The sequence below is a fragment of the Embiotoca jacksoni genome, unplaced genomic scaffold (assembly GCF_022577435.1).
Source record: "Embiotoca jacksoni isolate LCO1_2020_lvr unplaced genomic scaffold, fEmbJac1.0.p SCAF_42, whole genome shotgun sequence".
In the NCBI taxonomy this organism is placed as follows: domain Eukaryota; kingdom Metazoa; phylum Chordata; class Actinopteri; family Embiotocidae; genus Embiotoca; species Embiotoca jacksoni.
The window spans coordinates 1,678,927-1,705,981 of record NW_027185395.1 but is presented as its reverse complement, the minus strand read 5'-3'; the positions used below and the strand labels follow the sequence as shown (position 1 = coordinate 1,705,981).

The following is a 27,055-nucleotide window of genomic DNA, read 5'->3' as shown; positions in this document are numbered from 1 at the left end:
GAGAAAAATCCACAGATGAGATCAACGATGTTTTCCAGCTGCGTTGGTTCCTCATTCTGTTTTTATGCAGTGTGTACTGTATTATACTACACACACACACACACACACACACACACACACACACACACCACACACACAGACACACACACACACACACACAGACACACACACACACACACACACACACAGACACACACACACACAGACACACACACACACACACACACACACACACACAGACACACACACACACACACACAGACACACACACACACACACACACACAGACACACACACACACACACACACAGACACACACACACACACACACAGACACACACACACACACACACACACACACACAGACACACACACACACACACACACACACAGACACACACACACACACACACACACAGACACACACACACACACACACACACACACACACACACAGACACACACACACACACACACACACACACACACACACACACACTGCAGTGTTACCTAACGTGCACAGATGAGGAGGAAAGCTGCCCTCAGATCACGGCGCTGCTGCTCGGAGAGGAAACTGAGCTCACATGGAAGTTCATCACTAATATTGATCTGAATTAGCATGAGCTGCTGCTGCCTGTGGCCATGTTCTCTCTGATGTGTGTGTGCGTGTGTGTGTGTGTGTGTGTGTGTGTGTGTGTGTGTGTGTGTGTGTGTGTGTGTCTGTGTGTGTGTGTGTGTGTTCAAACTGTCAGCCGATGTGTGACTGAAGTGAAGTAATGAGAAGAGACAATGAGCTCATTAATTATAAGAATTGTGCAAAATATTCTACTTTTAGAAAACCTTTTATTTTATTTATTTTATTTTTCTGTTTCCTTCACAAATGATAAAAGTAAAATGTTTTTCTTCCTGGACATTCAGCTCCAGATGGATCTCTCATATTTACATTTAAACTGGTTTACTTTTCCTTTGACTGAAATCAAACAACGATATTATAAAACATTTACATACAAGATTTTCAGAAGTTGCTCTTCAGCTGAATGAATAACTGCAGCTGCAAATGAATTAAACTCAAGTTGCGTCAACTCGTTGCTTTTTCTGGGAATTTGTTTGTTAGATTGGAAACTTGCACATTAATACATTTCAATTTAAAACCTGCATAAACACAGAATATAATTTAACAGTCTACTTAATGAATAAAGAATATTAAAACCCAAAATGATAAAAGTATTTAAGCAGAAGGAGACAATCTGTTTCTTTGACAAATAACATTCTAATTTCATTTGCCAAAATTATTAAAATGTGATTTTATTTCAATATTAAAATAAAGATGAATATATGTGATTTATTACAATTGTGTTTTATGTGTTTGTGCTGCACATGTTTATTGGTTGATCTTATTTCAGTTTTTATATAATATCATTAAATCAACATCTGTACTCTTTACTGTTTATGTCTCATTGCTAATGTGAGCTGTTTGAATTCATAACTTTATTACATGTGTGTGTTTGTTGCTTTGCACTGTTTGTGTGTCTGAACAGAGGAAGTGATCAGTGTGTTGTTGGACTCATAGTTTTGCTCTTCTTCTGATTTGTGCTCTCAGATGAGATTTTTCGGCTGTTGTTACTAATTCTGCGTCTTATTTTCTTATATTTCGTAACTTCTTTATTATTTGTAGAACTTTTTGCTTTTACACTCTAACAGATAATTAGCCAGGTTGCTAACACTAGCACGTTTACAGAAATGTTTATTAAAATGTATTGTCATTGGGAAAAAAAGGTATTAAATGAAATAAATATTTCATATTATGAATTAAAACTCTTATTTTTAAAAACATGCACGGTTACTTCTTCTTTCTTTTTCTGTTGTGGATATCTAGAAAAAGCTGGTGATTGTCTGAAAGTCTATTTTCCAGTAACATCAAGTGATTTAATCTACAAAACAATCCCAGTCAGATTTTTTTGAAGGCAGATTTGTTGCAGTTGGCTGGAATTCAGCGGCAGTTCAAGAATGTACGAAGGCTAATATAGAAATTCATAAAGGCGTGAAATGAAAGGCTTTTAAATGAGTGTTTATTTAGAGCTGGAAACGCAGTGATAATGGCGTGCGGTCACATTTGAATACAGCGGGTCGGCTCCGCACGCGGCCATTGTGTTCCCATTAGAGGCGGATTTCACGGCCAACAGAAGCACAACAAAGGAGGCAGCAGGTCCCAAAAGTTTGAAAAGACTTGAGGAGAATAAAGGAGGCGGAGGAGAGAAGGGGGAGAAGATGCAAGAAAAAAGGAGGAAGATAATGGAAGTGTGCTTCCATTTCCCCCCCAAACAGCTGAGATTAGCCTTTTAAATTCTACAGTATTGTTATTATTATTAGTATGACTTTAAAAGTGTGCGTGTGTATTGTGAAAAACAGAAAATGTGCTTGCCTGAAAGCCAATTTATTTCTATATTTTCTGTATCTCCTTCTACCATCTCGATGCAGTATTCATAAAGGTGTCGTATCATTTTAAATATCTCTTTATTCCCACATATATAAACACATTCAAATTCCTATATTTGTCTACAAATGTCTGTATAAACTGATTTTATCTCTGAACATATTGCCTCAGTAGATCTCCATATAAATCATCATAAATGCACTATTATTGATTCTGCCTCAAACAAACTCAAGGCTTATTTTTATTTCACCTTTATGTCTCCATGAATTTTCATGTAATGTCCACACGGCTCTGTATTATTTCATGATATGCTGCATATTATATATTCATTACGATCTATTAACCATACAAGTCTTTTTCTTGTGTCTGTCTATGAAATATCATAATGTATTTTTCTGTGTATTGTATGCATGTGTCACTCCTCTCTATTTGTGGTTATAAGTCTTCATTTGATTTCCAAATATGTAAATAGGTACATGTTTGTTCTGTATATTTTATTGTACATGTATGATTTCAGTGTGTGCATGTGTAAATCTTCATAAGAGCTGAATTGTCTTGAAACAAACAGAATATCTCGATATTAAATTACTGAGTGTGTATTTATTTGTACTATCCCCTACAAGTCTCCGTATTATTTAAAAATAAAAGTTTTCTTGACACATCATTGCTTTAATATTGTTATTGACTTTGATGTTCATATTATGGGAATTTATAATCTTAAATTGCATGTCTCTGTAAAACCTTTTAAACCTCTAAATACAAATAAATATTTCTCCCTCTACAAATACATTATGTCAATTGAATGTCAGATTTTTACCATGTAAATGCAAAACAACAGAATAAATGTTAATATTTACTCCTACAATTATTTCTATAACTCCAAATCTGTTTAATGCATATTTGTTTATTTCTACATGATCTCAATATATTTATCAGTCAAATAGGCTCCAAACTACAGCAGCAGGGTCTGATCAGTCAATTATGATTTTAAAGCTTGAATTTATCAATTAGTATATATCTACTATGTATATCAGTATAATCCTACTGTATAGGATTTATACAGTATAATCAAGTATATATATATATATACAATTAATCTCATCATGGCTGCCATGAAACACCAAAACACACTGAATAGGACTCACCAGACAGCAGCGAGGAGGAGGAGGAAGAGGAAGAGGAAGAGGCGGACAGATGGACCCCCGTTTAAAAACTGCTGGGTCATTTAGAGAGAGAGAGAGAGAGAGAGAGTGAGAGAGAGAGAGAGAGAGAGGTGGAGAGAGAGGAGAGAGAGAGAGAGAGAGAGAGAGAGAGAGAGAGAGAGAGAGAGAGTCGGTGGGACAGATGGAGGTAAAGCGAAGCCTGTTTGTCACCAACGCTGCAGATTAGCATGACGTCTCCAGGACAAAGCTGCAGATCAATACTGCTGCTGGGGACGGAGCAGATGGCCCAGGACAGAGAGGACAGAGACACAGAGAGGACAGAGAGACAGAGAGACAGAGGCAGAGAGGACAGAGAGACAGAGAGAGAGAGAGAGAGAGAGAGAGAGAGAGAGAGAGAGAGAGAGAGAGAGAGAGAGGACAGAGACAGAGACAGAGAGGACAGAGAGGACAGAGACACAGAGAGGACAGAGACACAGAGAGGACAGAGAGAGAGAGAGAGAGAGAGAGAGAGAGAGAGAGAGAGAGAGAGAGAGAGAGAGGACAGAGAGACAGACAGAGAGACAGTGAGGACAGAGATGAGAGAGAGACAGTGGACAGTGAGGACAGAGAGACAGACAAAGAGGACAGAGCGACAGTGAGACAGACAGAGAGGGACAGAGAGACAGACAGAGAGACAGAGAGGACAAAGAGACAGACAGAGGGGAGGAAACATCCTCATCAACCTGCAGCTTTATTCACATTTTATACAAGCTGCCGCTGGCTTTCAGCCTCTCTGTCCCTCTGTCTCTCTGTCTTTCCCTCTGTCTCTCCATCTGTCTCTCCATCTCTCTGTCTGTCTCTGTGTCTCCAACAGTTTTGTCTTTGATGCTCCTCATGTCCTTCATTATCTTCCTTTTCATGTTTCTGTCCAGAAGTTGAACTGAATGAATGGAAATCATGTAATTATGAAATGTTTCCTGCAAAAAACAACAACAACATTTGTACTTGATGGTGTTGAATCCAGTATTTGTAAAAAGAAGACTTTAGATATAAAAAGTGCTGATTTAAGGTCCGATGACTCAGATCCATTTAGATCCTGTAAACTTTGCTCCAACACTTCTAACAGGAAGTTTCATCTCGTAAATGTTCATATTTCTCTAATGAAGTCAAAATATACCTTTAAAATGTACGAAACATTTCCATGATTGTTTCAAAACACTGACACAGATTTTATTAGCATGATGTTTAGCAAAGGTGATGTTACAGGTGGGGAATAAAACATCTGATTTTATAAATAAATTAAACACTTATGACAGATTTTCATATCAGTTCCTGTTTGGCTGCAATGGAAATGATTCTGAATTTAAATGGACAGACAGAAACTTTATTGGATTAAATAAAGGAGATGTTGACAAAATAATTAAAAAGCAATATATGTAATGACACAACATCACCACCCTGCCGTGTCCTCGGGCCTCTGATGACTCCCAGCCTGGATTTTAATACTCAACAGCTGTAATATTTTTTATTCTCATTAAAACACAATAATGACATTAAAATATAGTTCAATATTCTGATAGGTCTGAAACAAACAAATGAAACGATCACATCACTGTGTTCAAACATGGTTTCTTCTTCACATGTTAAAATACATTTTAAATGTTTCAGAAAAATCAGAAATAATCAGGCAACCAGCTGAAAGTCTGTAAAACAGAAATTCTGACTTCTGAACATTTTTATTTTATTTCATTTTCATGTTTCATTGAGACAATTGTGATTATGCCCACTGGACTGCACACAGTAGAGTTTATTTCTACTTATTCCGCCGAGAGGACTAAATACGTATTAATGAAATCAACAAATGTTTAAATAAATTAGACTAAATAACCTTTGAGATGTTCAGAATGTGGATTTGTGTCTGAGTGAAGTCAGATGATAATGTTGGTTTTGGTCTTTTAATGGGATTTGTTGACAGGATTAAAAACATAGAATTATATATTTTTTTCTTATGTCACAGATGATGAATATTCAACACGATGGAGTGTTTAGTTTTTTTCTCAGGAGATGATCAGCCTCGCGGTGCTTCCTGTGTGTCTATTGATTTGTTTACAGCCTGTCAGTGATGTCTCTCCGGTTGGAGCCTCAGCTACTGTGACGGTGGGGAAACTTTCAGGCCTCATGGGAGCTGTTGGATTCAATCCAGTTCAACTGGTTTCATTGTTGCTAAAATTCCAAAATGCTGAGATTTCAGATTCAGATATTTATTTATACAAATCAGAGCTGTTTCAGTTTTTTAAACATCAAGAGTTTTTCTTCTGTGAGGGGGCGGAGCTTCAGTGATGTCAATATATTGTTTACACCACCGAATTGACTCCAAACTCTGTCACTTCCTCCTCCCTCTCCCTCTCCCCCTCCCCCTCATCTCCCCCACACCCACAGCTGCTCCTTTACAGTCTCCCTCACCCTCCCTCCCCTCATCCTGTCTTTTCTCCTCCACCTTGTCCTCATCCTCTTCCCCTCTTCCCCATCCTCCTCTTCCTCACCCCGCTGTACCACTCAACCCTCTCTGCAACTTCTTCCTCTCTCTTCTTCCTCCCTCACCTCCCTCCTCCACCTCCTGCGTAGTGGAGCAGAAAACAGCAGCAGCCTTCTTCTCCTGCAGTCTCCCCTCAGAAGGACAACAGAAAGTTGGAAGAAGGACCAGACAGACAGACAGACGGACGGACGGACGGACGGACAGACAGACAGACGGACGGACGGACGGACGGATGGACGGACAGACAGACAGACAGACGGACGGACGGACGGACAGACAGACGGACGGACGGACGGACGGACAGACGGACAGACGGACGGACGGACGGACGGACGGACGGACGGACGGACAGACAGACAGACAGACAGACAGACAGACAGACGGACAGACGGACAGACAGACAGACAGACAGACAGACAGACAGACGGACAGACAGACAGACAGACAGACAGACAGACAGACAGACAGACAGACAGACGGACAGACAGACAGACGGACAGACAGGTTGTCCCTGAGCAGACCTCCCGCCCGGCTCTCTGACAGCTGATCAAAAGGAGTAAATGGGTCAGGCTTCTGTTCTTCTGTCCTTAATTACACAACAGTCTTTAAACAAAGCAACATCTGCCCAACTCCTCACCGTGCTCCTCCTCCTCCTCTTCTCCTCCACCTCCTTTTATTTATCCATCACCTCATCCTGCTTCTCATCACAGAGATGCTTTTATACATCCAGAATTGAGAAAAACTATTAAAAACATGTCAGTGAACGAAGCGCAGTGTAAGATTTAGAAGTCATGGAAATAACTATACAAATTAACATTTTTCTGAGTAGTTGAAAGCTGCTACCAATGACTGTTACACATCTTCTGTCCAAATAACCTCAAATAAATATGATGACAATTATAATAATAATAGAAAAGAAGTAAAATATCACACTGAATAAATAAAAGAAAATTAAGTTTAGTGTGATTAATGGGCAACTGAAGGAAGGTACCAACCAGAAAAAAGAGCAACCATAATAACATCCACGTTAATATGAGGGTTGATCAAAGAGTCTGCTCCTGTTGCGCGTGAACAGTGCGCATCACCGCGACGTGCACGACCTCAGAAAAGCTGCAACCTCCGTGAGTTAGTTCCCAACTCAAACTGTAAATCAGCAGCTGAGTTCCACGTGCTTCTGTGAACGGGTCTGTGTGCACTCGGACTGAAACTGAAGCAGAGAGCACATCAGTTTGTTGTTGAGTCGGCGTGGTGGGAAACGAGAGTGTGTTTCTGTTTGTGAGAAACGTGTTCGGCATCACAGACGCACCGAGAACATTGCTGACGAACATGTGAGTGACGCCCTGCTGATTTTAGGACTGACTCTGTTCCCGTGCACGGCGCCGCGCTGCACGGCGCTGTTCACGCAACAGGAGCAGTCTTGAGCTTTTTGATGCACCTTGGTATGAAGCATCCCGACCACACTGTTCATGAGAATGTTGTGTTGAATGATATTGTGAGCAGGACGCTGATGGGTTCATGTGGTCCTCACTGACAAACACGTCAAAATCTAAATCAACCCTGATGTCATAGTCACGCTTGCTTGCGTGCACGTTACAGCTGGTGTGTGTGGTGAATGTTGGATATACAATAAGAAGAGCGAAGAATTATTAGTGATTGATCTTTTGTTGTTGTCTTTTTCCTCGTTATTCTGCGATGATGGATCCGTGGGAGACACAGAGAGAGAGAGAAGAGTTATTTAGCCCTCGTTTGTCCTTGGAAGTGTAATGAATTGTAAAGTGAACGGGCTACAGGCCATAATGCTCTCTCGGTGCCACTCCCACGCTCATCACTCCACCCGGAGACTGTCGATAATGTCCCAACACACCAACGCATCATTTACACCGCTGCAGTCTGCATCCAGCACGTTAAGCTGCACAGCTGCAAACGTCTGTCCAAGTCTGCAGTTCAAACTGTACTGGCATCTAAAAATCAAAAAACAATCTATGTTTACTGTTTTTAATGTTGTGTTGTTCTTCCTGTTGAATTTAATCATGTGTTTCCACATCATGACAATATATCCAATTACACTGTCATCATATCATGTGACGTCATAGGATGTCATTATTTCATGTCATGCAACGCTATTTAATGCACATAAAACAGAATGCATTATATTCTAAAGTAGTGTTACACTTTGTCATGACGTGTCAGGTTGTTTTATATAATGCCAGGTTTATGTGATGTGATGTCATATCACATGAGATTTTGTCGAATCTAGTGTTATTATATCATGTCATATTGTTGTGGAAGACAATAGTTGTAGTGTCAGACCAGCATGCAGGCGGGGATTTCTCCAAAAACAAACATTACATTTATTTAGAACAACCAAAAGACAACAAAAGAAACCAAATCACACAACAGGATGAATTCCTCCACTTTCCCACAGAACCAAAAAAAACAAAAACAAGACCTTTTATAACCTTCTATAACACTTCCTGTCTGCAGCCAATCAGGGAGGTTCTCTGGAATTAGAGCCATTTAAATGCAGATGGAGCTCATCTGTCATCAACCAGTGCTGCTTCATACTCAGCTCCACTTTCAAATAGTGTCATATAGTCAAATAAATTCCATATTGGGATTGGAAGAAGTCGATTCCATGACACATATATCATATCATATCATATCATATCATTCATGTCACGTCATGTCATAAATCATATCATAAATCATATCATAAATCATATCATATATCATGTCATTCTATATTATATAATGTCATGAGATTCTATATTATATCATGTCATGTCATATCATAAATCATATATATCATATCATATATCATGTTATGTCATATATCATATGATATATCATGTCATATCATATCATACATCATATATAATGTCATATATCATATATCATATCATATATCATGTTATGTCATATATCATATCATATGATATATCATGTCATATCATATCATATATAATGTCATATGTCATGTCATGTCATATCATATCATATATCATGTTATGTCATATATCATATGATATATCATATCATACATCATATATAATGTCATATATCATATCATGTCATATATCATATCATGTCATATCATATATCATATCATATATCATGTCATACATCATATATAATGTCATATATCATGTCATATCATATATCATATCATATATCATGTTATGTCATATATCATATCATATGATATATCATACATCATATATAATGTCATATATCATATCATGTCATATCATATATCATATCATATATCATGTCATACATCATATATAATGTCATATATCATGTCATATCATATATCATGTTATGTCATATATCATATCATATGATATATCATATCATACATCATATATAATGTCATATATCATATCATGTCATATCATATATCATATCATATATCATGTCATACATCATATATAATGTCATATATCATGTCATATCATATATCATATCATATATCATGTTATGTCATATATCATATCATATGATATATCATATCATACATCATATATAATGTCATACATCATATCATGTCATATCATATATCATATCATATATCATGTTATGTCATATATCATATCATATGATATATCATATCATACATCACATATAATGTCATATATCATATCATATATCATGTCATGTCATATCATATATCATATCATATATCATGTCATGTCATATCATATATCATATATCATATCATATATCATGTCATGTCATGTCATATCATATATCATATATCATGTCATATCATATATCATATATCATATATCATATATCATATCATATATCATGTCATGTCATATCATATATCATATATCATATCATATATCATGTCATATCATATATCATATATCATATCATATATCATGTCATGTCATATATCATATCATATATCATGTCATATCATATATCATATCATATATCATGTCATGTCATATCATATATCATGTCATGTCATGTCATATCATATATCATGTCATGTCATGTCATATATCATATATCATATCATATATCATGTCATGTCATATCATATATCATGTCATGTCATATCATATATCATGTCATGTCATATCATATATCATGTCATGCCACACTGTTAAGTCATTTTATATGAAGTCACCTCACATTATGGAATTTATTTCATCATTGTTTCATATCCTTTTTGATCCTTCTATTTCATAATGTCCTATCACGGGAGACTCTCATGTTATGTCGTGACAGTTACCATGACGACAGCTCCATGATGTAGTGTAATGATCTCATGTCATGCTGCGTGGTGTCGTGCGGTATCACCTCATTCAATACAATGCTGTTGAAGGTGGTATTATGTGTGTTGTTTGGTGTCATGTTCACCACATCTCATCATGTCATGTCTTTTTTTCACATCACAGTCTCTTGTCAAGTTATGTAATGGCATTTGTTATACAATTTGAAGATCTATTTCATAACATTGTCATAACATGTCATTGTCATTGTTTTGTGATCAGATATTACCGCAGTGAGTTTCATTTTCTAATTCTTTCATTCATTTCTGTGGACTGTAGACAAATCAGTCCCTAAAGACAAAAGACAAAGATAAAAACATTTCCCTAATAAAGTTGCACTTTGTAAGGATAATGAGGATTTTCGTTTATCACGTCAGTTCCCGTTTTTCCCCGTTATCTCCTGTCCCCTTTTATTCTCAACAATCGGAGGCAGCAGGTGATGAGATGAGAGCTGAGAGGAGATCAAATTTTAATGATCCCTGTGGGCAAATTGCTTCTTTGCTGCAGGATCTGAGGAGAAAAAGCAGCATTCTCAGTTTGTTACAAAGAACTCAGATTAAAGGCTGTTTGTTGTCGCTGTTTCACACACAGTATACTACATGTGAATGTCTGCTGGATGGAAAACGTGATTTACTGCCTCTCTACAGTCACTGCTCAACACGTTCTGCAAACTCCCTTCACATTAATTTCCCTGGGACAGCCTTCGTAGAGGTTTTTCCTCAGCCTGAACATGCTGAACAGTCCCTACAGTACTCATAATTATGGACAATTTTAGAGGGACTTTATATTATATTATTCTCAAGTAATATATATTTTTAGCAGTCGTTCCTTTTCTTTGTTACAGTTAATTCTATTTGTTCAATTATTGATATCTTGAATTTTAAGGCCTATTTGACATCAATAATTTAAAACATTATTTAAAAAAAAAAGTAGTTCAAAGGAGATGAATATACAGGATCATTTCACTCTGGATTTAACAACATAACACTTTATATCAAATATCATAGAGATGGTTGAAGAAATGACCTCACCGCTCGCAGTTTAGAAGCTGTTCTGGAGCTTTTAGTTAAATCAAATGATCTTCATCTTTGGTCTCTGAACTGCTCGTGTTAAAATGACCTTAAAACAGGAAAACTTGTCTTAAAACAGCCGGCAAAACCCATTTGTTGATGAAGACCGTGAAATATGTTCAAAAGCTCCAGAACAGCTACATAATAAATCTGCTTTGACATTGTTTTCTATGTCTAATGTCAAAAATGAACTTTGACCCTCTCGGATTACAGAAATAGAGGCTGTATTGATCTTAAAATAAAGATATATGGATTTATCAGAATTCTTTCCCATCATTTTTATGGGAAAGAATACAACAGACAAATCAATACAAACACCACATAAATACTCCGGACATGTATTCATCGCCAAGAGGATTCAATTCATATATAAATCTTTGACATATAAATAATGTAAGATATAGGAATAATAATCTTTGTTGTTTTACAATACAATATTGATGTTTGGTTTTAATCCCACCCAGAGCAGCTTCAATTCAAACCGCTGCATTTAACACAGACGCTGATTGGTCAGTTTACCAGCACGCCACGCCTCCAGGTCTCCTCCGGCGGCTCTGATTGGCTTGTTCTAGCGCCAGTCAAATGGGTGCGGCCCCTCCATCCGTCCCCGCTGCCCCACCTCCTCCTCCCGCAGCAAGTTGGGTTGAGCGGTCGGCTAGGGGACCGCGGACAGCTCCCGTCTGTGGAGCAGAGTAACGCAGGAGGAGGAGAGGGCTGGATATGGGGGAGCCACCGCACAGGCCCGTATGATCGAGATAAAAACACGTTTTTATGTGCACATACCGGGGAAATTACACAAAGACATCTGGAGAGGCCTTTGGTGGACGAGGACACAACCGAGGGAGTGAAGACAGAAGGGGGACCACGGCTACTGACCCATCCCGGAGCATCCCGGGAGAAGCAGCGAGAGAAAGGAGGAGAAGAAGGAGAGATAATTCCGCTCGACCCGATGGACTGAGAGGACAGATGAATGAAGACTGCCTACACTAACGCCTATCGATGCCTGGCCAAGGACCTGGACGCTTACGCCATGAACACGGACATGACAATGGACGGCATTGGCAGCCTCCATGGCGGGGTGGCGGTGAGCTCCCTGGCGCCTGATGCGGAGCTGATGAGCGGCCACAGCCCGCACCACGGCCGCGGGAGCTCCTCGGTAGCGGCAGGGGGACACGGGGCGGCGGCGGCGGCTGCCGCGGCGGCGGCGTCCACCCTACGGATACACCAGGACCTGGCCGCCGCCGCCGCGTCATCCCGCTCCGCTATGGTGTCCGGCATGGCCACGATACTGGACGGCAGCGGGGAGTACCGGCCGGAGCTGTCCCTGCCGCTGCACCACGCCATGAGCGTGCCCTGCGACACGTCCTCTCCCGGGATGGGGATGAGCGGCACCTACACCACCTTAACCCCGCTGCAGCCGCTGCCTCCCATCTCCACCGTGTCGGACAAGTTTCACCATCATCACCATCACCACCACCACCAGCGGCTCTCCGGGAACGTCAGCGGGAGCTTCACCCTGATGCGGGACGAGCGGGGACTACCGGGCATGAACAACATTTACAGCCCCTACCACAAGGACCACATGTCCGGGATGGGTCAGAGCCTTTCTCCGGTGCTGGGCAACGGCCTGGGCTCCATCCACAACACCCAGCAGGGTCTCCACAACTACGGCACCACGACGCACGGCAGCCACGACAAGATGCTGAACTTCGACGCGCACCACACCGCCTCCATGCTGGCCAGAGGAGACCACCACCAGCACCGAGGCCTCGGTGGCCCGGCGGCCGGGATGATGCCGCACCTGAACGGGATGCACCACCCGGGGCACCCGGCCGCATCCTCGGCGGGTCACCACCCCCACCCCCACCCCCACCTCCAGTCTCCATCCCACGGGCCCATGTTGGCTTCCACCCGGGAAAGACCGCCCTCCTCCTCGGGGACGCAGGGGGGAAACGGCTCGGGGCAGCTGGAAGAAATCAACACCAAGGAGGTTGCGCAGAGGATCACGGCGGAGCTGAAGAGGTACAGCATCCCTCAGGCCATCTTCGCTCAGAGGGTGCTGTGCCGCTCCCAGGGGACTCTGTCAGACCTGCTGAGGAACCCCAAACCCTGGAGTAAACTAAAGTCAGGCCGGGAGACCTTCAGGCGGATGTGGAAGTGGCTGCAGGAGCCCGAGTTTCAGAGGATGTCGGCCCTCAGACTGGCAGGTAAGAGCAGAAAAACAACAAGCTGCGGTGCCACGCTGCTGGTTTGGTTTGTTTGGTGCCCCGAGAAAACAAAACGGGAAAAAAAACAGGTGACTAATTGACTTTTGAGCTGCTGCTGGCTTTGTTTGGGTCTTTCCTCGTGTCTCCTCTCCAGCCCTCGCTCTCCACTCCAATTGAGGTGAATGGAATTTATTTAGAATCGCTGGTGTTATGATTACCATTATTGATCAATAACAAAAAGGGATCGATAGGAAATGACAAGGTCATGGGATTTCCCTCCAACTGGCTCCGCGCTGTGCAAGCAGCTCAGACGTTTCCCTGACCTGCACGCAGCAGGGACAGCGTGCACTTCTATAAACATCAGTGCATCTTTGTGCTCTAAATTCCACTCAAATTAAGAGAAAACAGGGAAATAAGATGTTTGCAAAAGGAAGAACACGTAAAAGAGTAGGGAACAAAAACTGTTGAAATGTGGAGTTTTGTGCTCAAAACCATTTAGTTTTACATGTTTAATTAAATCAAGTCAGAGCGAATGTTGGTTATTCCGTTTCATTATGCTTTCATTTAAATCCCAGAGATGATATTAATCAGATAGGATTATTATGACGGTCCTCAGCCTGTTAAAGGCTCGTTGTATCTGTGAGCAGAGAGGTGTGAGGAAGCCTCCGGTCGGAGAGCGTTTGATTGTGTGTCGCTGTGACACAAACACGAAGGTCCGCAGCATCGGTGGGTCTGGTGCCCCCTCTAGTGAGGAACCCGCTTTCTGTCCCATCAACGAGCCTCTATTGTCTGCGGGTGGTGGTGGTGGTGGTGGTGGTGGGGGGCAGCAGGGACGGAGCGGAATAAAAACGATCATTAAATACAGTTTTATAAATACAGAAACAAATCGTTTCGGTTTCATGTTGATGTTGATGTTTAGATTGTCTGTGGTCACTTTATAGAATTTTTTATTTTTATTTTTTATCACACCAGAGACGTTGTTTTTTTTCCATTTTGAAGGGTTAATACTTTAAAAACGCGTTAATTTCATGTTTTTCTGTCAAATGCACAAGTGAGCATTTACATTTACCTGATTTATTATCTGACTTTAAACTACCCACTATGTGTTTTCATTTTTTTATAAAATATTTTCTGGCACCATAATTTAACTAATTTCCTTTCAAATTATTTCCCTTTTTGTTTTAAACTTTTGTTTGATTTGTATTTATTCAGCATCTTTTACATGCCTTCATATAATTTTAAATATAGCTTATGGAAAAATTTCAAAGAAATCAATTAGCCTACATTCACAGAAAATAAGAAAAACCCAAATTAAGTAACAACAAAAGGAGGCGAGGAAGAAGTCTAAACCAGGAACTGTTCTGAGGAACCTCGTTGTAATAACAGCAGCATTATTTATTTATTTACACATATTGATTGTGTTCCATGAAAATCCTGTAACTCCTACGGTAAGTGTCAACTTTTCAAAAACAGTTTTGGCTTTCAGTTCATTTTTTTTTTGAAGAATTGTTTTGGTTTCTAAATAGTTTAAACTTTGTAGAGGATTTTTCTGGTTTATCTTAAAAGATTCAGAATCAGCACATTTAGGAGGCGTGTGACTCAAAAACTTCTGAATTATCGTGTTATTTAAGGTGTTTCGACCACTTCGTTGTGACACACACACTGACGTTTATTTTATAACTATATTTTACACATTCTGCAACTGAGCCCAAGTGTAGGCCCTTTGGGATGTTTAGGAACATAATGAGCTATACAGACTTCAAATTTACTTTTTAAACAAACAGCAGTCAACTTTCACTTTTCTTTAATTCTTCTTTAATATATTTTACTGGTTGATTTAAGTTTAATATTTATTTCAGGATTTTACAATTGATTTTCACAGCAGTTGTGTGTGCAGAACTCTACATGCTCTGAATTTGGCAATTAATGGAGCTAAATGAAGAAGTCTCGAAAAACAAAAATTCTGCATGTTTCATTTATTAGAATATGAATATTAAATATGTCTATGGAGGGATTTTAACTATCGTTGCATTTTGAGATTCAGCTTGATTTGACTGAGGAGCTCTGAACAATTTAAACATGTTCAATTATTGTGGAAAGATGCTTATAAAACACTGAAACCAATATTATACTGGATCTAATTTGAAATAAAATGATGATTACAATGCAGTCAGACCTAATTCCTATAAATTATACATTTCCCCAAAGAGTAACAAATATTCAAAATAATATGAAGTTTATTATATTTGTTGCAGCAAGTGAAAAGCATGAGTCTCTATTCTGTGGTTTTAATGACGGTTTTTAGAAAGTTTTATGAGTTGGGAAAACCCTCTAAAAAACAAAAACAAAAAAAACAAAGCTAACAATAAAAACAGCTGTTTGTGTCATTAAAAATGTTCACGTTTAAGATACATGTTTTTATCGGAGATGCAACCACAGCTCCTGCAGTGTAAAGTTTGACTTTATGTACAGTAAAGTCTTAAATTCCTCTAAAGATTGAAACACTTGAAGCTGCTCTCACACTTCCTCTGATGTGTTTGTGTTGGTTTCACTATAATAAACCTTTTATGGTGATGCTGTTGATATATATTGTATATATATATATATATTTCTGGGACTCCCTGTAAAACACTTCTGATACTCAGAGGATTATGAAGGTAAAATCAAGTATATTGAAATTGATCCCTTTAAAACCAGGACTTACGATGCATTCCTTAAATGTTTCACTTTTATCATAAATGTGTGTCTTCTTTGGAATCACATTTTTAACAAAGCATACATGTCAAAGATTATAATGAAATATTCCAGAATAATATGATAAAATGTACTGCTTATTATTGGACACAGCCTGTGATGGCTTTGGGTTCCTACAATTTCTCAAATCTTTCTGAATTATTAAGTCATTTTAAACTAATTAAATCCTGTTTAAAAATCTTAGAAATATAATACAGTCATTATATTTTCAAGTCATTAGTTTTGCTGTAATAAAGGAAAAATGTATTAATGTATTAATACAACAATACAAAAACAGATTAAAGCTGAAAAAATGATTTCAATCATTAATAGTTGCAGTATAACTTGTATAAAGTTGAGCTTAGTCTTTACTAGTGTTGATATATATTACATCATATGTAATTCAAAATGTGTTCCTATAATAAGTTTGTGTGGAGATTCAAAGATTTACACAAATAACACTTATTACTGTGGAAAAATGTACTGAACAAACTTATAATTGCATTCCAGTGTTAAAAGTAAAGTGTCTCCTTTATAGAGAATATAAATCTCAGTTAATTAAACAAACGGTGCATTTGTCAGAAATCTATTAAGATATTCCTACAGTTACATATTTGTTCCTTAAACATTTAAACTGTTTCTGCTGTGTTCTGCTCACAATATAACCGAATATATAAAACCTTTTCATTCCCTGTGCTGTCTTCATAAAAGCCCTCTATCAGCTCTGCCTTTGTGACATCAGTGTGTTCGTGGTGGTTTAATAGTGAATTTATGATTTTCTTATTTGCCCACATCCTGTGCTGTAGTTTGCAATTTGTACATTTCCAGAATCAGTATTGAAGTAGACTTCGGTGCCCCAGATGAGATTATCTCTGCAGGGTTTGGCTGGAAAGTCTTTTGGCGTTCTTTGATTTCCGACGCTGGTGTTTGATGATATAGGTTAATAGGAAAGGACATGAGTGACGGTGGGTGGAGGAGGGTGGAGCAGGGTGGAGCTGGAGGGGGGGTGATGGGCCTTCATGTGATCCGTGCTCCCCTGTGTGTTGTAAAATGTCATAGAACAGCCTCGTACTTCTACTTCTGTCTGACGGAGCTGTTTTCTTTTTCATCGTCTACAAAACGAACCTGAAATGCAGAAGGCTCCATTTTATTTTACTCATCCCACTGAACTTTGGCTCTGACACCAACATGTTTTAATTTGTTTTTTTAATCTTGAGGAAGCTAAACTTTCCCTTCCAGTGTGTGATGGCTGAAAGCAGGTGAGCCTCCAACCACTGATGCGTCTCCACGACAACAACACCGCTTCATCGTCTGTGTTGAGCCGAGCACAAAGATTACGACAAAACTCGAAAAGCATCAAAATCAATAAACAAAAATAGCCTTCGACCTCTTTCAGTTTGTCTGATTTGCATGTTGAATGTTAAACAGGTGCAGAAATAAGACGAGTGGTTCAGTAACCTGGTCGCAGGTCAGAGAAGTGTTGCTGAGTTGTTCCTTTGTCGAGCTTTAGATTTAAGAATACGAAGCACTTCTCTTTTGGATTCATTTTAAATCAGCTGGAAGACGCTCGAGTTTTGTTTTTGATTTCAGCATCAGTCCGTCCAACATGTTTTTAGCTTAAAACCCGTAAACACAGCTGACCGCGGGGTCGTTGACAAGCGAACACGACGCAACGCGTTAATCAGTGTTGGAAGTTGTGTTTTTTTCCTCTTTCGACGGAGCAGGTTCCCTCCTGCTTCCAGTGTTTGTGCTAAGCTAGGCTAAGTGCAGGGCGCTCCTCGACGTCGTCCATGCGTCCGTCGCCTCGCGGTGGTGTTTTCACCTCCTTTCAGTGACAGTGCAGGTGACTTCTTATGTCGTAAACCTCCAGTTCACGAGCTCCATTTGAAGGCAGCGTGTTAATTTAGCTTTGAAGTTGTACTTTTCCATTGAAGACATTTCCTTCCTCAGAACGTCTCTATTAATTGTCTTATTTCGGTGTGTGGACGTGTCGCTGCCGTCGTGCGGTTTCACACGACGGCCCAGCGTGGTGTCTGTCGTGATGACTCCTCACGCCGTCTCCTTCCTTTACAGTCTGCTCACGTCGCTCTCTTTTCCCTTCACGGCGTCTTTAAAACGACTGTAGAAACAGGCGGACATGTAATTCCTACATCAGCAACGCTACAAGCAACCAATAGAGCGGAGGTCAAAGGTCAGAGCTGCAACACTCAGACAATAGATGGAGCAAATGTTCCCCTGACCCAGAGAGGAGCAGCTCTCAGCTCTATTACATTAAACCTGCGTTCATGTTCTGTACGTTCACAAGAATCAACAGAACCAGAATATTCACGTGGTGAATCTCGTCACACAGTATTTACCATCAGTTCTTTTATATTCTCTTTTGTAGTTTTCTTTCTCACCACTCATCTCTGAAATATCTTCTGATGGAAGTTTCTGGAAACAAGTTGGTACAAATTAAAGGAAAATTCCAGAAAGTGTTCAGCTGTTACACTTTAAGATGATTCGGTCACAACAGCTGATATATTTGTGACCCAGATAACTGATGTCAGAGTGAAGCAGGTAAAAATGCAGTGAGAATAATGTGTGTGTGGACTTTAAGGTTAGCAATGATTAATAACTCTCTTTATATTTACTTTGGTTAAACATGTTTCTTTCCAGGTAACTTTATTGTACGACTGTGGACATAATAATGAAAAGGTTTCTTAAAACTCAACATATATATTAATATGAGAAATGTTTCAGATTACTGTTATCTTGGGGAACTGAAGCAGAACAAACATAGAGGTGGAGACAGTGAGTTTTGGATGTGGTTTTGTGTACAGGATGGACACCTCAGTCTTTTGGGTATAAAGACACTTTCCACGGTTTAACTTCCTGACTGGAGAATCGACCAATTGGAGCTTCGTAGGTGGGATTAAGAATAGCAATGTCATCTCCAGCCTGTCTGCTCCGACAGCCTCAGCTTTCTTCTCAACCAATCAGGGACCCGTGTCGGTGGTTAACAGCATATGTTGTGCCCCTCCTTCACTGTGATTGGACGGCTGGTGACGGTAATGAGCAGAGTTAATATTTTTCAACTCTCACTGACCGGAAAAAAATCCGCTGAATGTTGAGCGCAGAATCAACATTCAGCTCCTCGTCAAGCTGCTGGCATTTATTAAAACAATTAAAATAATATTCTGTCCTCAGGAAAGACCTCTTCGGTGGACCCGGTAGATAGTTGCAGCGGTGACAAAGGGCCGGCCGGTTTCAGGGCATGCTGATTGGTTAAAATTACCCCGAGGTCGACGCCCAGTAGGATGGAAAAACTGTAAATGATTCTTGATGGAGGGTGAACAGAACCACACTCACTGAAATAGGTCAAAGTTATATCGTTATTATAAGTTATAACAATGAAGAATAGTGAGCTGTAGATCTCTTTGTGAGTTAAATAAATAAATCTTAAGACATGATCGGTAGGTGAAATAATTTGGTCACTATTGAGTGTTTATGGTAAAACCAATCATCAACCATCAGTGAGGTCATCAACAAGCAGTGATGTCATCAACCATCAGTGATGTCATCGTTGGTTTGTTATGAATCCTCCAGTTCAGATTCTGTCCGTCACCATCTTGCCAGTTCGGAGCGGTTTGGAGCAGGAAGTGACCATATTTGGACGAACTGGGGGAGGAGCCAGCGGTGGATCTGACTGATCTGATTGGAAACCTGACGATACTACGTCCCGCCCACCAATAGCTGTAACCTGACAGGCCTGTCAATCAAACAGACACGCCCCCAAAAACAGGTCTTCTTGAATCTTCTTTTCTAATGAATGAGGGATTATTTTCAGATGGACCTCCAGAAAACTAATAAGAAGGAGTGACTTTAGCTAACAACACCGAGATAACTGATGGACACATTTTATTCACTTTGGATTTGATGAGAGAAGTTGAATGGGAGTCTATGGAGCCGGAGGCTTTTTGGAGCCGACCTCTAGTGGCACTCGCTGGTATTGCAGCTGAAGACACTTCTGGATCAGAACCATTTTTCAGACCCGGAAACTACGAACACTTTTATATCCAGTTTGTGGTTTTACATGCAGTCTGTGGGTAAAACAGTCTCCAGCCTTACTAGAAGAGTTGAAGCTGTTAGAACAGCAGATTTTTGGTTTTGGAAAAATCAAGAATTACTAGCTTGAATGTTTGGTGATTTCTGCCTCACAACAACGCTGGTAGTTTCAAAGGTTAGATTTTATTACATCAGCCTAAAGTGGCTCTTCATCACAGCCGTGCAGTGTTATTGCCAAAGCAGGTTTCACAGGATTGACTAATGTGGAATAATTCGATTTTTCTAAAAGAGAAAAACAATAAATAGCATCCACATCGTATGAAAGTATGATAAAAGAAAAACAAATCTGCCTGTTGAAAATCGGGCTGCAGATTTTCCTCCTTCTCATCTTCTTCCTCTCATTTACAATCAGTTTCTTTCTCTCAGCGTGTTCTCCTTCCTCGGACCTCTCTCTCTCGGTCTCTCTTTTGGGGGGAGGTATTATGTGATCGTCAGGGGAATTGAACACAAGAGCAGAGGCAGCAGCGGCCCGATGAATTATTGATGGGAATCTCAGCGTGACCCGCCTCGGTCTGCTCACTTCACTTCTTCTTCACCTCGCAGCCGGGTTAACCAGGCAAAATGGAGGGAGGGAGTCCGAGGGAGAGGGAGGAGAGGAGGAGAGGAGGAGAGAGGAGGAGGAGGAGGAGTCCATTGTTTGGTCGAAGTACGCCGTCTGCCTCTGACTGGAAGTGAATTATGGATGACAAGAAAACGATGCTCAAATCAGTGTCACATCAGCAAACCTCTATTGGAACAGTTTACATGGTTTGATGCACGGAGCTTCTTTCACTCATTTCAATCGCCTCTACTTTGCTGTTATGTTGCTGGCAGTGACGCTGAACACTTCCTGCAGATGTTTCAAATTAAAAGCCTTCCAGAAATAAAAGCGATGATGTACTTCAAGCTTCTGGAAGGCTTTTCATGGTGATATAGGAACGATGATGTGAAGTTTTTCAACAGCAGCGGTGCTCCGTGACGTCGGACACACTTTGTGTTCGTGGGATACATTCGTTGTCGACTTGGCAATATTACACTCGAAGGTGACGCTGCAGTGATGCTAACAGACTGTCGCACCGATAATGACCTTAAAGAACCCTCCAGTGTGATGTTGTGATTATACAACAAGTTACCAACTAAATAAAACATGTCATCTACATGTGTTCATATTGTGGAGCAATTCACTCTCAAAATATAAAACTTTTTGTTAGAGTGATCTCCGTTTCCATGGCAACACATGGGGTGTGACTAATACCTGGAAAACAATGAATCACGTCAGTAGATTCTTATGTAATGTATACAATGTTTACTACTCCAGGAAATAGTCCAATCCTTAGCAACCACCCTAGCAACAGAGGATTTCTAGTCTCCAACTGAATAAATACAGAACATAGAAACACTAAACTGATCAGCTAGTTCAGTCTGGTTGGAACAAAGATATCTGATGAACAAAGATACCTGATGAACAAAGATATCTGAGGAACAAAGATATCTGATGAACAAAGATATCTGAGGAACAAAGATATCTGATGAACAAAGATATCTGATGAACTAAGATATCTGATGAACAAAGATATCTGATGAACAAAGATATCTGTTGAACAAAGATATCTGTTGAACAAAGATATCTGAGGAACAAAGATATCTGATGAACAAAGATATCTGATGAACAAAGATGTCTGATGAACAAAGATGTCTGATGAACTAAGATATCTGATGAACAAAGATATCTGATGAACAAAGATACCTGATGAACAAAGATATCTGAGGAACAAAGATATCTGATGAACAAAGATGTCTGATGAACAAAGATACCTGATGAACAAAGATATCTGAGGAACAAAGATATCTGATGAACAAAGATATCTGATGAACAAAGATGTCTGATGAACAAAGATATCTGATGAACAAAGATATCTGATGAACAAAGATATCTGTTGAACAAAGATATGTGATGAACAAAGATATCCATGTTCTCATGTGTTTTTAACATTTTAGCTCCGTGTCATGTGTTCAAACCAAACCGGTCCAGCTAGCCTCCTCTAGGATTGTAAGTGCGTGACTATCCGTGGTGTTATGGTACGGGTGCTCGGAGCGACCAAAAAGGACCAAAAGAGACCCGACTTCACCAAATGGGTCATTTAATAGACCTATAACAAGTAGAAACTACATTATATTACATATTAGATGAAACTCAGTTCTAATTCTATTTTCCCATTGAGGAGGTGGAGGGATATTTCTAGCGATGAGCAGGATGTGATGTCATGGTGATTTGTTCCAAATGTTCAGTTGACCAATCAGATCTCTGGGGGCGGAGCTACTTGCTGTATAATTGGGTGTTTTCATGGAAAATAAGCTATCGAGTGTCAGCAGACATGTCGTTTATGTTTATAGAAGAATCCACTCAGAGTGAAATTGTGCTGAAAATCTGAATGACTGAACCTAAATATTTTCCATTTTATGCATCCGTCTGCTCCGAGCAGACAGAGTGCATTATTAATGAGCTGGACTCGTCTTTATAACAGATTACCAGCAGTTACTGTGTGTGTGTGTGTGTGTGTGTGTGTGTGTGTGTGTGTGTGTGTGTGTGTGTGTGTGTGTGTGTGCGTGCGTGCGTGTGTGTGTGTGTGTGTGTGTGTGTGTGTGTGTGTGTGTGTGTGTGTGTGTGTGTGTGTGGTCGTCCTACAGTGTCAGACTGTGGGAATACAGCTTGTGTCCGTTTTCAGGCTTTCTGTTCTGACCTCCTGCATATTCACAGGCTGCCATCGATCTGTAATAATGGATTTCAGGCTGCTGAGGGGAGGCGTGTGATGTTTGTTTGTGTGTCAGCGTGAGAAGATTTGACAGACACTGTTATCTCTGTCTCATCCTGTCGATAGCACTTTTGGAGGCTGGAAACTGAGACGTGATAAAGTCCGTTTTCAGATTTTTGAGGAGCTCTGTTGCATATATGGAAAAAGTTCTGAAGTCTTTTGTGTCTCTGGAGAGAGCTGGCTGGAGTCTGGTGAACGTCCTCGAGCGATGTCACTTGAGTGAGTGTCGGCTGGTGTTGAAAGATACAAGTTTGAAAGTAGAATGATATAAGGGCGTGGACTGTAGTGGATCTATAGCTCACTCTTCATCTCTGCGCTACAGGCTCCAGAGGCATTGTGGGTAGTGTCGGTGACAAGTTTGGACAAAGAAGCGAACGCTGAATGGATTTGAGCCATTGTTCTACAGTGTTATAGGAGTGAGCTGCTCTTCTAAATAAATACACTTTAATGTCTCAACCAAACCTTACATGGAGCCTTCAGTGACATCGCCTGTTGTTTTGTGAATCTATTGAAGCCTCCATCTGATTGGAAACCTGACGATAAAGATCCCACACCACTCAATCCAAACTCAACACTGAATGAAGTGACCATATTTGGACGAGCTGGGGGAGGAGCCAGCGGTGGATCTGACCGATCTGATTGGAAACCTGACGATACTACGTCCCGCCCACCGATAACTGTAACCTGACTGCACCACAGGCCTGTCAATCAAACAGACACGCCTCCAAAAACAGGTCTTCTTGAATCTTCTTTTCTAATGAATGAGGGATTATTTTCAGATGGACCTCCAGAAAACTAATAAGAAGGAGTGACTTTAGCTAACAACACCGAGATAACTGATGGAGACATTTTATTCACTTTGGATTTGATGAGAGAAGTTGAATGGGAGTCTATGGAGCCGGAGGCTTTTTGGAGCCGACCTCTAGTGGCACTCGCTGGTATTGCAGCTGAAGACACTTCTGGATCAGAACCATTTTACAGACCTGAAGCTACGAACTCTTTTATAAACAGTCTGTGTGTGGAGCATCAGAAAACAGTCATATTCATGTTAGCAAGATGATGACAGAGATCGTGTGTGTGAACACAAAGATTGTCCAGAATATCAACAGCCTCCTACATTTCAATTTACTGATGTTTACATTTACCCAACATGCATCCTCTCGTGTGTGCAGCCTGATACTAAGGTGGACATTTTGACACCAGACGTCGGTGTTCGTATCTGGTCTCCTAAGTAGTTTTTGTGCATAAATGCAGTGAGAAAACACTCACATTAATCATTTTATGTGTTCAGGAATTCTCTGAGAAATAATCAATACCGATGAGTCGAAGCGTTGCAGCTGCAAAGACTCTGACTGCATCACATTCATTCAGCAAAGCACAGAGCTCCGTTTTCAAATCTGTAAACTCTCAACAACCTTCACTGTTGTTCCCAATAAGAATATCAGAAGAGGAGTGTAGTGATTTTTTGTTAAGTCTGTCCACATCGATTATGGCGACCCGGCGGCGTTCGGGCACTATAAGTGTTGCCGCGGCCGACTGAGCGGCTCGGGTTCAGAGGAGAAAATGGTCCTGTCGCCCGCTTTATTAGGGCGGTCAAATCAAACGTGACACCTGGACTCTGAACTCATTGAGGCGGACTGCTCAGAGAATACACACCATGCACACAGTCGGAGCTCGGCACACATACATGTGGAGGAGGGAAGCAGCAGCGAGGATGGGAACGCAATTCTGAATTAAGTTGAAAGACCAGATCAGTATTTTTTCATATAATTTACCTAATTTATTTAGAAAGATGGGTATTAGTGTTATAATATCTCTTTGTAGTGCTAATACCTTTATTGTATTGATAAAAAATGGTCCTTCTCAAATAAGGACTACATTTGGAAACCGACAGCTGTAACCTGACTGCACCACAGACCTGTCAATCAAACAGACACGCCTCCAAAAACAGGTCTTCTTGAATCTTCTTTTCTAATGAATGAGGGATTATTTTCAGATGGACCTCCAGAAAACTAATAAGAAGGAGTGACTTTAGCTAACAACACCGAGATAACTGATGGACACATTTTATTCACTTTGGATTTGATGAGAGAAGTTGAATGGGAGTCTATGGAGCCGGAGGCTTTTTGGAGCCGACCTCTAGTGGCACTCGCTGGTATTGTAGCTGAAGACACTTCAGCATCGGCCTTAGTTTTTGGAGCCGGAAGCTACGAACACTTTTCTATACAGTCTGTGACTGTAATGCACTGTTGAGTTGCATGATGGGAAATGTGGTGTCCAATGCTGTTGCAGTTTGAACTACTGATATAACAACTATTGACTTAAAGTCAGGATATCTATGTCTTGGCTGAGATTTTCAGCTTTCTTCTTGAAAGATTAAAAGAGGAACGTCACTGCACTCCTTCAGCTGGTCTGGTTCACTTCAGCGTTTGGTCGCCTGCACACACAGAGCTCAGCGGTCTGTAGATAAGAGCCTGTAGTAAACTGACTGGTGAGGAGAACTCAGGATTTAACACGGGTCATTAAAAGACAAAATTCAAACCTCAGCTGAAGTTTGTTGTGGATGGATTATTGGAAATAGTCAATGAAACACGTGAAACAGCATTTCATGTGAAATATTTGGTCTTTTTTGGTTATTGTTGCCTTTTTTAACATGAAGTATCTAAAGGGTTATTCTGTAAACAATAAAAATGACTTCAGATGCTTTCTAGGGGTTTCAGTTTGTATTTACTGACTCCAATCAATATTGATAGGATAAAGGAGTCTGGATGTGAGGCTTTGGTTTTGCTATTTTAGGGGGGAATTAATATTAAGTGAAAGATCCGACCAAGCTCTCTACCCGCTATTAACTAGTGAAAGAACATTAGTTATTTTAATTTCACGTCTTTTTTTCCTTTTCATTCCTCTCCTGCTTGTTCTTTCTATCTTTGTTTCCGTCCTCTTGTTGTCGCGTCCCTTAGCTTCATTAGTATTGGTGTCACAGTGCAGCAGAAATAACTCTGTCCAGAGGCGTAATGAACGACGACAGGCAGGACGGACCTGTCAGGCTGCAGCCAGGGTTTACCCTCCAACACTCACAGTGGGAAGAAAAAGAAAAGAAAGCAATCACAGGGCAGGACCGAAGTCTTTTATTCACCTATCAGAATGAAAATTCATTTTAAAATGTTACTATATTATTTTCATTATTATTACTCTTATTGTTATTGTCTTTATCAGAAATATTGATATAGAAAAATCAACACTATAATATTTACACAGATCTTATATATTTGATGTTCAATTAGTCTAAATTGTGATAATTATAATTTAACATTTACACAATTTAAGACTAGTAAATGATTGTGTACTAATTATCACTCATTTTGATACATATGAAGTATTGCCAAAAGACTATAAAATACCTCATATTTGCGTAAACAGCTTCATCTCAACGTTTTCTGTATGTAAATGTGCTGACGAGAATCTATGATCGATCGATATGATGGTCAGATACTGAACACTGAACACAAACACGGAAGTGGACGCACATTTGTGTTTGTTGTCCTTCCTGCTGCTGCATCCGCTCGTGTTGGTGTTTTTTTCTTCTTCTGTGGTGCGTTCTCTCAAATGTGTGTGTGTCCGTGTGTGAATGTGTGTGAAGCAGCAGTTCAGTTCGGGCTCGGGCCGCGCGTGCGGATGGATGACGTGGATCGATGGCTGTAATCCCGAGCAGATTAAAAGAGCATTAATACTGGCAACGATAACGTAA

The 27,055-nt window shown here is 40.2% G+C and overlaps 1 protein-coding gene across 2 annotated transcripts in view; it reads left to right on the top strand.

The window, feature by feature from the left end:
- Positions 1-12,160: 12,160 nt before the first annotated feature.
- onecut2 (one cut homeobox 2) overlaps positions 12,161-27,055 on the top strand; it is a 40,380-nt gene continuing 25,485 nt past the window's right edge. For both annotated transcript variants that reach the window (XM_069169062.1, XM_069169060.1), the window contains exon 1: positions 12,161-13,675. In XM_069169062.1, the coding sequence (XP_069025163.1) occupies positions 12,439-13,675 (1,237 nt within the window). In that variant the 5' untranslated portion in view covers positions 12,161-12,438. The remainder of the gene's footprint in view (positions 13,676-27,055) is intronic.